Source organism: Choloepus didactylus, chromosome X (assembly GCF_015220235.1).
Source record: "Choloepus didactylus isolate mChoDid1 chromosome X, mChoDid1.pri, whole genome shotgun sequence".
NCBI lineage: Eukaryota > Metazoa > Chordata > Mammalia > Pilosa > Megalonychidae > Choloepus > Choloepus didactylus.
Genome location: NC_051334.1, coordinates 114,198,983 through 114,211,925, shown reverse-complemented (window position 1 = coordinate 114,211,925; position 12,943 = coordinate 114,198,983). Strand labels below are relative to the sequence as shown.

At 37.4% G+C, this 12,943-nt stretch overlaps 1 protein-coding gene across 1 annotated transcript in view; it reads left to right on the top strand.

Annotated features, from left to right (window-relative positions):
- IL1RAPL2 (interleukin 1 receptor accessory protein like 2) overlaps positions 1-12,943 on the top strand; it is a 789,386-nt gene that overhangs the window by 773,584 nt on the left and 2,859 nt on the right. The window contains exon 9 of the mRNA XM_037822409.1: positions 3,049-3,219. Coding sequence (XP_037678337.1) covers positions 3,049-3,219 — 171 coding nt within the window. The remainder of the gene's footprint in view (positions 1-3,048; positions 3,220-12,943) is intronic.

The window sequence follows — 12,943 nt, the reverse complement described above, 5'->3', positions numbered from 1 at the left end:
GGAATCGAATTGAGAATTCGGAGATAGACCCTCAGATCTATGGCCGAGTGATCTTTGATAAGGCCCACAAAGTCACTGAACTGAGTCATAATGGTCTTTTCAACAAATGGGGCTGGGAGAGTTGGATATCCATATCCAAAAGAATGAAAGAGGACCCCTACCTCACCCCCTACACAAAAATTAACTCAAAATGGACCAAAGATCTCAATATAAAAGAAAGTACCATAAAACTCCTAGAAGATAATGTAGGAAAACATCTTCAAGACCTTGTATTAGGCGGCCACTTCCTAGACTTTACACCCAAAGCACAAGCAACAAAAGAGAAAATAGATAAATGGGAACTCCTCAAGCTTAGAAGTTTCTGCACCTCAAAGGAATTTCTCAAAAAGGTAAAGAGGCAGCCAACTCAATGGGAAAAAATTTTTGGAAACCATGTATCTGACAAAAGACTGATATCTTGCATATATAAAGAAACCCTACAACTCAATGACAATAGTACAGTCGGCCCAATTATAAAATGGGCAAAAGATATGAAAAGACAGTTCTCTGAAGAGGAAATACAAATGGCCAAGAAACACATGAAAAAATGTTCAGCTTCACTAGCTATTAGAGAGATGCAAATTAAGACCACAATGAGATACCATCTAACACCGGTTAGAATGGCTGCCATTAAAGAAACAGGAAACTACAAATGCTGGAGGGGATGTGGAGAAATTAGAACTCTTATTCACTGTTGGTGGGACTGTATAATGGTTCAGCCACTCTGGAAGTCAGTCTGGCAGTTCCTTAGAAAACTAGATATAGAGTTACCATTCGATCCAGCGATTGCACTTCTCGGTATATACCCGGAAGATCGGAAAGCAGTGACACGAACAGATATCTGCACGCCAATGTTCATAGCAGCATTATTCACAATTGCCAAAAGATGGAAACAACCCAAATGTCCTTCAACAGATGAGTGGATAAATAAAATGTGGTATATACACACGATGGAATACTACACGGCAGTAAGAAGGAACGATCTCGTGAAACATATGACAACATGGATGAACCCTGAAGACATAATGCTAAGCGAAATAAGCCAGGCACAAAAAGAGAAATATTATATGCTACCACTAATGTGAACTTTGAAAAATGTAAAACAAATGGCTTATAATGTAGAATGTAGGGGAACTAGCAATAGAGAGCAATTAAGGAAGGGGGAACAATAATCCAAGAAGAACAGATAAGCTATTTAACGTTCTGGGGATGCCCAGGAATGACTATGGTCTGTTAATTTCTGATGGATATAGTAGGAGCAAGTTCACAGAAATGTTGCTATATTAGGTAACTTTCTTGGGGTAAAGTAGGAACATGTTGGAAGTTAAGCAGTTATCTTAGGTTAGTTGTCTTTTTCTTACTCCCTTGTTATGGTCTCTTTGAAATGTTCTTTTATTGTATGTTTGTTTTCTTTTTAACTTTTTCTTTTTCATACAGTTGATTTAAAAAAGAAGGGAAAGTTAAAAAAAAAAAAAAACAAGGAAAAAAAAAAGATGCAGTGCCCCCTTGAGGAGCCTGTGGAGAATGCAGGGGTATTCGCCTACCCCACCTCGATGGTTGCTAACATGACCACAGACATAGGGGACTGGTGGTTTGATGGGTTGAGCCCTCTACCACAGGTTTTACCCTTGGGAAGATGGTTGCTGCAAAGGAGAGGCTAGGCCTCCCTATGGTTGTGCCTAAGAGCCTCCTCCCGAATGCCTCTTCGTTGCTCAGATGTGGCCCTGTCTCTCTAGCTAAGCCAACTTGAAAGGTGAAATCACTGCCCTCCCCCCTACGTGGGATCAGACACCCAGGGGAGTGAATCTCCCTGGCAACGTGGAATATGACTCCTGGGGAGGAATGTAGACCTGGCATCGTGGGACGGAAAACATCTTCTTGACCAAAAGGGGGATGTGAAAGGATATGAAATAAGCTTCAGTGGCAGAGAGAATCCAAAAGGAGCCGAGAGGTCACTCTGGTGGGCACTCTTACGCACACTTTAGACAACCCTTTTTAGGTTCTAAAGAATTGGGGAACTGGTGGTGGATACCTGAAACTATCAAACTACAACCCAGAACCCATGAATCTCGAAGACAGTTGTATAAAAATGTAGCTTATGAGGGGTGACAAGGGGATTGGGAAAGCCATAAGGACCACACTCCACTTTGTCTAGTTTATGGATGGATGAGTAGAAAAATAGGGGAAGGAAACAAACAGACAAAGGTACCCAGTGTTCTTTTTTACTTCAATTGCTCTTTTTCACTCTAATTATTATTCTTGTTATTCTTGTGTGTGTGCTAATGAAGGTGTCAGGGATTGATTTGGGTGATGAATGTACAACTATGTAATGGTACTGTGAACAATCGAAAGTACGATTTGTTTTGTATGACTGCGTGGTATATGAATATATCTCAATAAAATGAAGATAAAAAAAAAAAAACCAGCTGCTGCCTCTCATATATGGTAATGAACTGCTTTTTGTATATGACTATGACAACACTAACCAACTGGAAGTATGATATGTGCTGTGAATAGTGTCTCCAGGAGAGAGGCTGGATTATTTTGATCTTCCACACTTAGGGTTCAGCCCCTCTTGGATCTCTTGAACATATTTGTGCAAACAAGGTGTAGTTTGTGACCAAGTAACAGAGGCTAGCCAACTGGCACAGAAAGGGTTCAAATCTATGACTTTGGTCCATTTATTCCTGCATTCAAACACACTGAGCTAATCATTCACACATCACTGAAAATCATAAATATGTATAGTCACTGAAAGTCACAAATAATAACTCTTTCTTTTATTCAGTCCTGGCTATAGGTGGCCTATTGCATAATAGTTTCATTTCACATTATGTGAATAGGTCATGTTGAAATGGACCAGATTTCCTAAATCTTGGCATGTGGCTTATTTTTCCACTAAAGATTCAAGCATAGTGCTTATTCAAGCCTATTAGTGGTTATAGATTTTTAGTATTTAAAGAGAACTTACTAATACTTACAACCCTTTTGTTGTTTTTTACATTTAAGACAACAAAGAGTATGATGCCTATCTCTCTTACACAAAACTGGACCAAGATACTTTAGACTGTGAAAATCCTGAAGAAGAGCAATTTGCTCTTGAAATACTGCCAGATGTCCTGGAAAAACACTATGGATATAAACTTTTCATCCCAGAAAGGGACCTGATTCCAAGTGGAAGTAAGTACTTTCACATTTCATATTTAAAATGTTTGGTTTCTTTTAAGAAGTTATATGGAGACTTCAAATGTCAGAGCCAGGTATTTAGACAGCTGCTTCTCACAGGAGATTTTATTAAATTCAAATTTCTTCCCAATGCCTGTGCTCTGACTTTCTAACATGTGACTTTTTTTAAAAGGCACTCTAACTTGTATTTTAGGTGTGGTTTTAAAATTGCAGTTGTGCCTTAATGGTACTTTTTATTATTTTGCCTTCTTCTTAGAAAATGATTAATCTTTTAAAATATGATCTGTATAAGACTGTTAAAGCCTTTTCTATGTGTTTCTGTTCCAAAAGCTGGTATTCTGTCATTGTGTTTCTACTTACACTTACAATCATTGTCACTAATAACTCTGAGCCTATGCCTTTCAACCTTGTTGTTCATTATGTCTTGTTACTCATTCCCAGATTTATGGGGAATTCCACTTTAAAAGGTACATGAAGCCATTGGCACATTCACTGTGTATTCAAATTATTTTCAATAAGTGCTGGACACTATGGGCTACTTTAATTAGGCTACACATTAGAAGCTACATTTGAGAATTCAGAATAAATTCAGTTAAATCAAAATATATACTTTGCATCTGTTAATGTTCAGCGCTCAGTACAAAGTAACACTGCAGAGTAAAGCATAAGGTTAATATAGAGAGCCTAGGATTTTGTCTCTGTCCTCAAAGACCTTAAAATGCCATTGAACAAAAACAAAAGTGTTAGAATCAGTTTTCGTATGTGTCTGTTAATATCTTTGAGAGGGTTAGGCTGAGTTGATGACCACAAATCAGAAGATGGTAACTTAGACCCATGTGATGATAACAAAATTACAAAGGCTTATCTTTTCAAATACTTTTACATACATTATCTCATTTCATCTTTAAAATAACCCTATGCTGAGAGAATGCAGGTACTATTATCCTCATTTTACATATGAGGAAATAAAGCCTAAAAGAAGTCCAACATCAGACAGCTCGCAAATGATAGAGCTGAGATTAGAACCTAGATCTTCTTGACTCTGGTTCTCATTCTGCTAGATCATGTTGTTCCTTAGTAACATTTATTCAGATTATCAGATATCCCCTGTGGTCACTAAGCTGACAATAAATAAATTGAAACTGACTTTGGTTGTTCATCTATTTTCTCAGGGTGCACGTGTGTTTGTATGTACGTGAGTATGCACACTTATACGTGCACTAAATGGAATAAAGAAGATCATATTTACTTGTCCATTACTTTCTTGCCCCACAAGTGTAAGAATTCCTCATATTCTTCTTACAATCCTCTGCTCTTTCTGTAATCTCCCCCATTTTCATTACTTGAACTACCACTTCCAATTTGATCAATCCCTGAGGAACATCCTGATATTGTGGTCATTTTGTATTCTTCTGTATCTCTCTCCTAAATCTAATGTCCCTTGCATCTTTTCCATTCCCACTTCTATCATCTAGTATAGGCCCTAATCACCTCATTTGTGCAAGGCTGATTATCTTTCCACCTTCCTTGTCTTTCCTTCCAGCCATATAGCCCCACTAAATCATGTACATCTCTTTGATCATGTTACTCCCATGTTCAGCAATGTTTAATTGTTCACCATTTCCTATAGGATAAAATCCATAACCCTTAGCTAAACACTTCTATAGTCTAGAACCACCCCAGATTTATCTCCCTAAACTTGTCTTCCCCTTACCTTTCCCCTACTGGTACCTACACTCCAGCAAAACTGGTTTCATTTACTGTACCTTTGATAAACACTGTGTTTCCTTTCTGAATTACTTTTGGTCACATTAATCTTATCTGCCTTTACAAATCCCATGACATGTATTGAGGACTGTAACACTGCGAAAGAGGTGATAGGAGAGTTTACCCTGGCATTTAAAAGACCTCAACATAAAAACATCCAAGACTATGCCATCAGGATGGACAGAGATGTTATAGTCCATGGAAGATCATTTTAATATTTTTGAGATTGTACAACCATAAGACTGAGCAGGTACTTGGACCATGTGTATTCAGTAGTACACAGAAAGACTCTTTTTACAAAATAAGCCATTTGGGACAACTTTGCAGTTTTTAGATTCAGCCACTGGAGGGTGTTTGATTTTAATCCTTCCTTCCTGAACGAGGAAATTCATGTTCTCTGAATTCCGATTTGCGAGTGTAACCTGCAGAGGTTCTTAAAAAGGCCCTTTGACAATTTTTCTTTTCCATCAACATGTCAGAGCTAGCTGAGCAGTCACCATGTCACGATTAACAAGTTTTTTCTTAGCATTTTTAACATGCCTTCAGGAAGTTGATGAAGTATATGAATAATATACTTGATTTACACATGAATGACAGAGTAGAACATTTTGAACTTGGTGTATGTGTGTTATTAAAGAAGCTTCTGTGATCTGTATTTGCAGCCATTGGTACAGTTTTAACAGGTTATGCTGTATAAATATAGACACATTCCTGTGGGAAAATTTCTAGTTACAATATTATGAGCTGTTTTTGTCCCTCACATCTCATTTAAAACTTGTTGACTCAAGGCTACTTCTTCCTCCAGAAAACTAGCAATGAGGCCTTTGAGGACTGTAAAAGCAGACTTCATAAGGTCTTTCTTGATCTACAACAATAATTTTCTGTGAATCAAATTAATGAAGTCTATGGCATAAATCCATTCATGTTTACTATCTTTGCTTTTGATCTTTCTTCAGTTTCTTTTATGCCACTCTCATGGTATTCCAACTTAACCTCATCAACACTGAAACCTTTCAAATGCATACAGTTTTCAAAAGTACATGAATGGGTCTCTCTCTCTCTCTCTCTCTCTCTCTCTCTCTCTCTCTCTCTCTCTCTCTCTCTCGGATATGAAGTTATCATTTTGCAAAGTGAGCTGGATGTGTCTGTACCTTTCTCACATGCCCTGCTAGGGAAGCATTGCCCTTTGGCCATCATTAACGAGCAGAAATGGGGACACCTAAATGCTGAAATTAAAAGTCTTCAGATCTGGATATTATTTTCCTGGTAATGATCTACCTTTCCATCTTTAGCCTGTGGCCAGAAAATTCCTTGTGTTTTCTCAGCTTGGCTGCCTGAATGTGGCAGGATTTCACACTTTCCAGTAAAAGTTTGTTCTGTCTTTTCCCAGGCTAGAAACATCTGTCCCTGAGAATAGCAAAAGCAACTTTGTTGCCAGCAGGCATCTGAATGTCAGAAGTGACAGGCAACCAAAAGAAAGCCAGATAAAAAACACCCTACTCAAACTGCCTAGAGACACAAACTTGAGAAGTAGAGCTTTCCTCACTGCTGCAGCTGCTGGTTTTTGTGGCATAAAGTACTCTACACAGAGCACATAGTGTTCATGGGGCCTAGTGGATCCTTGAGGAATGAACAGATGTGCTTGGAAGCTGACATGTGACCAATAGAACCCAGCTGTGAAATGAGATCCTGAGATTGGGGATATTTTTGGATGAGTACCATTTAGACTTTTGGTCCCATCTTATTTCAGTGTTTCTGCAGAAATTAAAAAAAACAAAAAATATAAAAGATTATTGAATTGGGCTGAGGGCCACTAGTCAGATGGAGAAAATAGCATTCTAAGAGTAAAAGTAGGAACAGCCCAATCCTGTAGCCTTTGTTTGCCTATAAGAAAAATCAAGCAAGATGCTTAGGTGCATATGCAATATTTACTGACAGTTATAAATTGGGCCAGTTTTGACTGAAGTTTTAAACAAAGTTATTGATGTCTGTCTAAGTGAAATTTGATGACAAAAAAAAAAACCTTCTAAGTCTCTTACCTCAGTTTCCACTTCTATTAATAGGAAGACTATTAGGTTCTCTGTGTGGGTTATGCATACTGATTGCACAAGGAAAAGAAACTAGTGAATGAAAAATATTATCATGCAAATGGCTGAGTATCCATGTCTGTTGAAATTAGGAGTTTGGCTTTAAATATCAAATTGTCTTTCTTTGTTTTCATATCCAATTTTCATGCATTTCTCTCACTCAAGTATCCTAGCACTCCTTCAGTAATTTAAGGAAAAAAGTTATAATGCCTGATTACATTCTTGCATTTGCAAGACTTTCCTCACCTGACTAATCTTCAGTTCTTAATGCTTAGCACTAGCCATGTGATTGTGCTGACAATGAAATGACAAATGACTTGAGAATACATCTGGTGTCAGATGATCCCTAGTCACTTCTGAAGTGAGGCATGCAAAAAACATTTTTGTACATGGATCTGCAAGTATTCATTGCCAATAGTTCCTCTAATAGTCAGACAGATTGGACACCATTCAAGTAAATTGTCCTAGGGGAGTAATAAAATCCTTTTGCAGGCAGTCTGACGTCTGTAACCTAAAAACTGAGACAGGGGTGACATGCACAACCATGAAAATTTAACACATTGTGAGAAATATGCTTCTTCTATGGTATAAAATTATATATGCCTACTATCACCTTCATCCTAGAGTCAAGAGAGAGGGAAGTGAACTTTAATATGCCCAGAAATGTAACTGAGGTCAATGAAGTAAAGTTTCTCATGAAAATCTGAGGTAAAGTTAGAACCCACTGTGTAGAATTTAAATTAAAAGACCTACTCTTTGAGTGGCACAAAAAAACAGAGCCTTTAAAAAATACTAAAAGACCAGGATAAAATTAATTGTCTTAAGTACTGAAAGAGACAAAGAAAAAACTATATAACTAGCAAGTAGTCTTGTCCCATATTCAGTAAGGTTGCACTGATTGGAATTAGTTATACCTATAAGTTTCTAGGGCATGAGATAAAAGGAGAAAAGAGGAGAGGAAGGATATTTTGCAGATTCCTTCTTTGCTATTTTCTACATTTACTTTCAATATCCTCCCCCCTTATCCATCTCTATTCTAGGTGAAGAGGTACGGATAGAAGAGAAGGAAGATAAGAAAGAAGAAGGGTACATGTGTAGGGTGAAGGCAATTGGAGGGGTGGCAGTTAACAAGGCAAAAGATATGTGGACAGCATTCCAGAGTGGATTCTGCCTGCTATCATACTTCCCTGTCTTCTGACAAATAAAATCAAGTAACAAGAGTAAAGGACTCATTACCAAAAATATAGCCTCCAAAGACAGAACTATAAATAAACATAGTTCCCTGCACCCATGAGGTCTCAGCAAATCAATGTTCACTCTTGGTCAACTGGATTAATTCAGCAGAATTAGTTAGGAATCTCATACCAATCAATAAAGAACAAAAATCCTGCCTAAGAAATTTATCACAGCTAACTATTTGTGAATTATAAACCCAAGGACATGGAGTGGGAGGGGAACAGGAAAGGTTTATGTAGGGCAAGCAATGTCACACACAGTTTAGAAAGTTTGCCCCAACCCCACCTGGCTAAATAAAAACTGGGTAGCCTCTATCTACATGGCAGAAAACACAGAAAGAATCTTACATCTGCCAAAGGCAGAATCAATGCATAGTATCTTTAACAACATCAGCCAAGAAAAAGTCGGATTGTCAACCTATATAATTCTTTCATCTGGTTGGTATTTAGTATCACTATTTAAAATGTAGACTATTTTCAGTAAGATTACATTATACAGTAGTTACATTATAAAGTCCCTCACTATAAGCCTCTAGTTACACCAAAGATCTAATAATTTCTCCAAGTATACAGTGCTGAATCTTTCCCATCTTTCCTTGATACAGAGGAAACATATATTAATTTTCCTCGTTTCTCCACACCAGCCCTAGGAAGGGATCCATTTCAATAACTATCAAAAATTTAAGGCTTGATTTTAAGTCTTGATATATTAACCCACAGGCTTTATAAATATCATTGCTGAAAGATATCAACACCAAAAAATTAATGGAGTATTATTTGTTTTGATGCATCCTGTCTAACCCTTAGTGATTTGTCTGTTTAACTAATAGCTGCTATACATAAGCATATTAAACTGCTATTTGAACATGGCAAAGTAATTATTCCTTTGTCTACAGGCGAAGTATTTGGATTTTAACTTTTTCTTAATATTATAACTGCCCCTAATAGTGACCTTAACATAAGTGGAAGAGTCAACACAAAAATAATTTACAAGTAACTAATTGATTAGTTTGAGAAATCATATCGTTATTAGGCAGTAGCAAGTCCACACGGAAATTCATGAATACAGAGGTGTTTTTTTTTTTTTTTTTTTCCTCCCTGGTCCTTCTGCCTACATCTGCTATAGATGCAAAGCCTGATTGAGAGAAGAAACGAATTAGGAGAGTACTGAGTTCTTTTGGGAAAGTATACACATCCTATTAGGAGCAATTTATTGGGACCACCACTCTTCTTGCTTCTATTTTGTCTTTTCATTTCCTCCTTCAGTTTGCTTTTTCACTTTGTTTATGTGTCAGGGCACTACTAATTTATTTTCCAGTCAATTTTTCTAGATCTAATCCTGCTTTTCCTCTAAATATGCTAGAATTTTGGTTTATAAAACTGCCCCTGAAAGGGATTTTAAAATGGAATTTACTTGGTTTTTATTAAGGTTTGTAGGTAGTTGCTTTTCTTCTTTCCTACAAATATTGATCTACAAGCATACTTTTTCTTCTTTTCTCTAATAGGTACATATCTTAAGGAGATTCTAGTGAAAATGCAATTTCTTGTAGAATATTTTCCCAACTTTCTGTCAACTTCCAATATAGATAAAAGGTTCTTTGCAGTTGCACGTACAATGTGAAAAGTGAATTTGTACCAAATTAAGCATTCCTTTCAAAACTGCCTTCAAGGGGATTTTTCCTTACCTAATTGTGAAAATCACAAATAGGTTAAATGTAACTGGCTTTGTTTCATGTCTGATAATCCCACATGGTTTCATGGCCTTGTCTAGAGAAACAGAAGACAGACACAGTCCCCTTTGGTATTTTCTAACATCATAATTTACTTCAAAAAATTTCCAAAGAAATGACCTACAGACTTTTATTAAGAAATATGTTACATTTTGATGTGGAAAAGAGCCTTTTAAGGTATTCCTGCTGCTGAGTTGATAGATTTACTTGAACAAGTCAGAGCAAGATTTAGTGAGTGTCCATATGTACTGTGGATTTAGAGAATTTTTTGAAAAACATTTCCTTATTATCTCTCCATGGTAACAAGCTTTTTAAAACGGTTTCTAAAATGTCTCCCACAAAACCACAGCCCAACCAAGGGAAACTTCACTGCCTGTAAGGAACTACACCAGCTATGGACCAGTAATAGCTTAACTTGATACCTGTTTCTGCTTGGTTTGTTTTGGAACTTTACCAAACCTAAACACCCTGATTGGCCTCTAATTCAGAGGCCAGGAGAGCTTCTGTGTAGAAGTGCAGATGGTAAATTCTTTATGCTTTGTGAGTCACATACAGTCTCTATTGTTGCTATTTCTTCTTCTTTTTCTTCTCCTTCTTCCTCTCCATCTCCCTCTCCTTCTCCCTCTCCTCCTCCTCCTCCTCCTCCTCCTTCTTCAAACCCTTTAAACATGTTAAAAACATACTTAGCTCATGGACCATACATATAAAAACAGGACATGATCCTAATGGCTCAGACTCTAATTCTCACTCTTTGGATGCAGTCACATATCTCTGGGGTGAGGAGGAATTATTCTGGGTACCTGTTTGCAGGCCAGTAAAAGCTCCCTGGCTAAAGATTAGCAAGTAAAAAGTATTACCTCTGTCTGCTTGGTCTCTTCCTAATTTATTTATATCTTCCATGATGACTAGGTACCTATTTTTTCCCAAAGAAAAAGAGAAAGAAAGGACTTAAGAAGGGAGGAAGAAAGGGTGTAGAAGGAAGGGAGGGAGAAAGGGTGCAGAAGGAGATGAGAGATTGGAAGGGGAGGAGGAGGGGGAAAGGCAAAAGAATGAGTGAGAATGAAAGCAAAGTGGGAGATAAAACAAAAAGAAGAAGAAAATAGAGGGAAAGAAAGGTATAAAAAGAGAGGTAGATGGGGAAATAGGTGGAGAAAGAGAGAGAAAAACATAGAGGAAAAAAAAACAGATCAAGAGCCAGAGTATGGAAGCTAGGGCACAGTCTCTCTTTTTCCTTAGGGCCAGGCAACTCTTAGAGTTACCTCCCCAGCTGCTTTCAAACATTGAAGTTGCTGCCCAGCCACTGATCATCATCCCAAAAAGTGCAATGTGGGCTTCACATCTGAAAACTTCCACTTGGTTTTTCACCAAATGAAATGGAACATGATATTCAAGGCCCAAGCAAATGGTTCATGTTTTCTTTGGGACACTTGGGCTGTGTCTACCCAGGGAAAATTTTGGTGTAGTGACTGACTGACACTAATGCATATGATTAATGTATATATAGGGCAAACCAGGATAATTCAGGCCTTTTTTCTTCCACAGCAGGTTTTCAGCCAGAATTATCTGGATCGTTGCCTCAACTCTCCATTAGCCTTTGCCAGGATAAGCACAACCAGTGCTGTATGCAGGAGACAGGGACCACTCCCTCTCTCCAAGGTTCCCTTCAACACCCACACCCTGTGCAGCTGAGCTGAATGGGATCTGTCCTGACAGGCATTCCTTTTGGGGACGAACATAAATTCTGTCTAATGAGTCCTTAAGAAGTCCCAAGAATCTTAAATGTTGCATTCTGCTTAGCTGTCAAATGGCAAAATATAGTAGAAGGATGAAGGGGAAAGAACCATACTAATGGGACAAAATGGTGCCCCACTCTCTTCCCCAATCCAGAAAGAGGATTCCAAAACCAAAGCAGATAAGATCCCGGTCGAATTAATGAGTGTGTATGTGTGTAGTTTCTTTTAAGATTGTGGAAACCTGGCTTGTAATGTTTTCTTTAAGTTAGATAGAGATATTATAGATATAGCTTTTGTTTTTAAAAGTCTAGCTAACAAAGTAAATTTAGACTACACCCCAACATGCAGAAATAGTGTTTTATATTGAGGTATACTTCATGTGACAAAAGTGCTCCTGACAACGTTTGTACAGATCACTTCTTAATTAAATTAAGAAATACAATTAATACAAATACTACTCAGAGTAACCCCTTGGTAAACTATTCCATAAAGAATCTTTCTATGAAATTAACAATTAACCCATAATTTACCTGGTTAAACTGTATTTTCATGGACTCATGCACTTATACCATGATTCTGGGTTTGGGTTTTTTGTTTGCTTGTTTGTTTTTGGAGGAAAGGTGTAAAGAATAAAGGGAAAGATGCATGGTAGTTTATTTTACTGTATCTTACAGATCCAACTTCTAATGATGAAGCTTCCCACATAACTTCTTTCTTTTTGGGAGCAGAAAGAAAGGAAGAAAATGAAGAGTCAGAGCTGTTGATACATTGGGATAATAGTTTTCCACTCTATTGAAACTTTCTACCTTTCCTTCCATTTTGTTTTGCCAGTTCTCTGAATGAATAACTAAAGAGGGATAACTTCCCCCATTGCTACTGATGTAGTCTCTCTCTCTCTCTCTCTCTCTCTCTCTCTCTCTCTCTCTCTCTCTCTCTCTCCAGGTAGCAATGCTGATTTTTTCCCTATGTAAAGTAAAACATTTAAAATTCTTAAGAGGTTTCCTACCCACTTAGAAATTGTCTTATCCCCTTCAGATACAGTCATTGTAACTACTGTATAAGAAATGTATTAAGTAAAAATCAAAACAGCAGTAACAACAAATTGTTAAATAGCAACTCTGTGTATTTCTTAAAAGGTTTTTTTTGTTTTGTTTATCTGTAGGGTG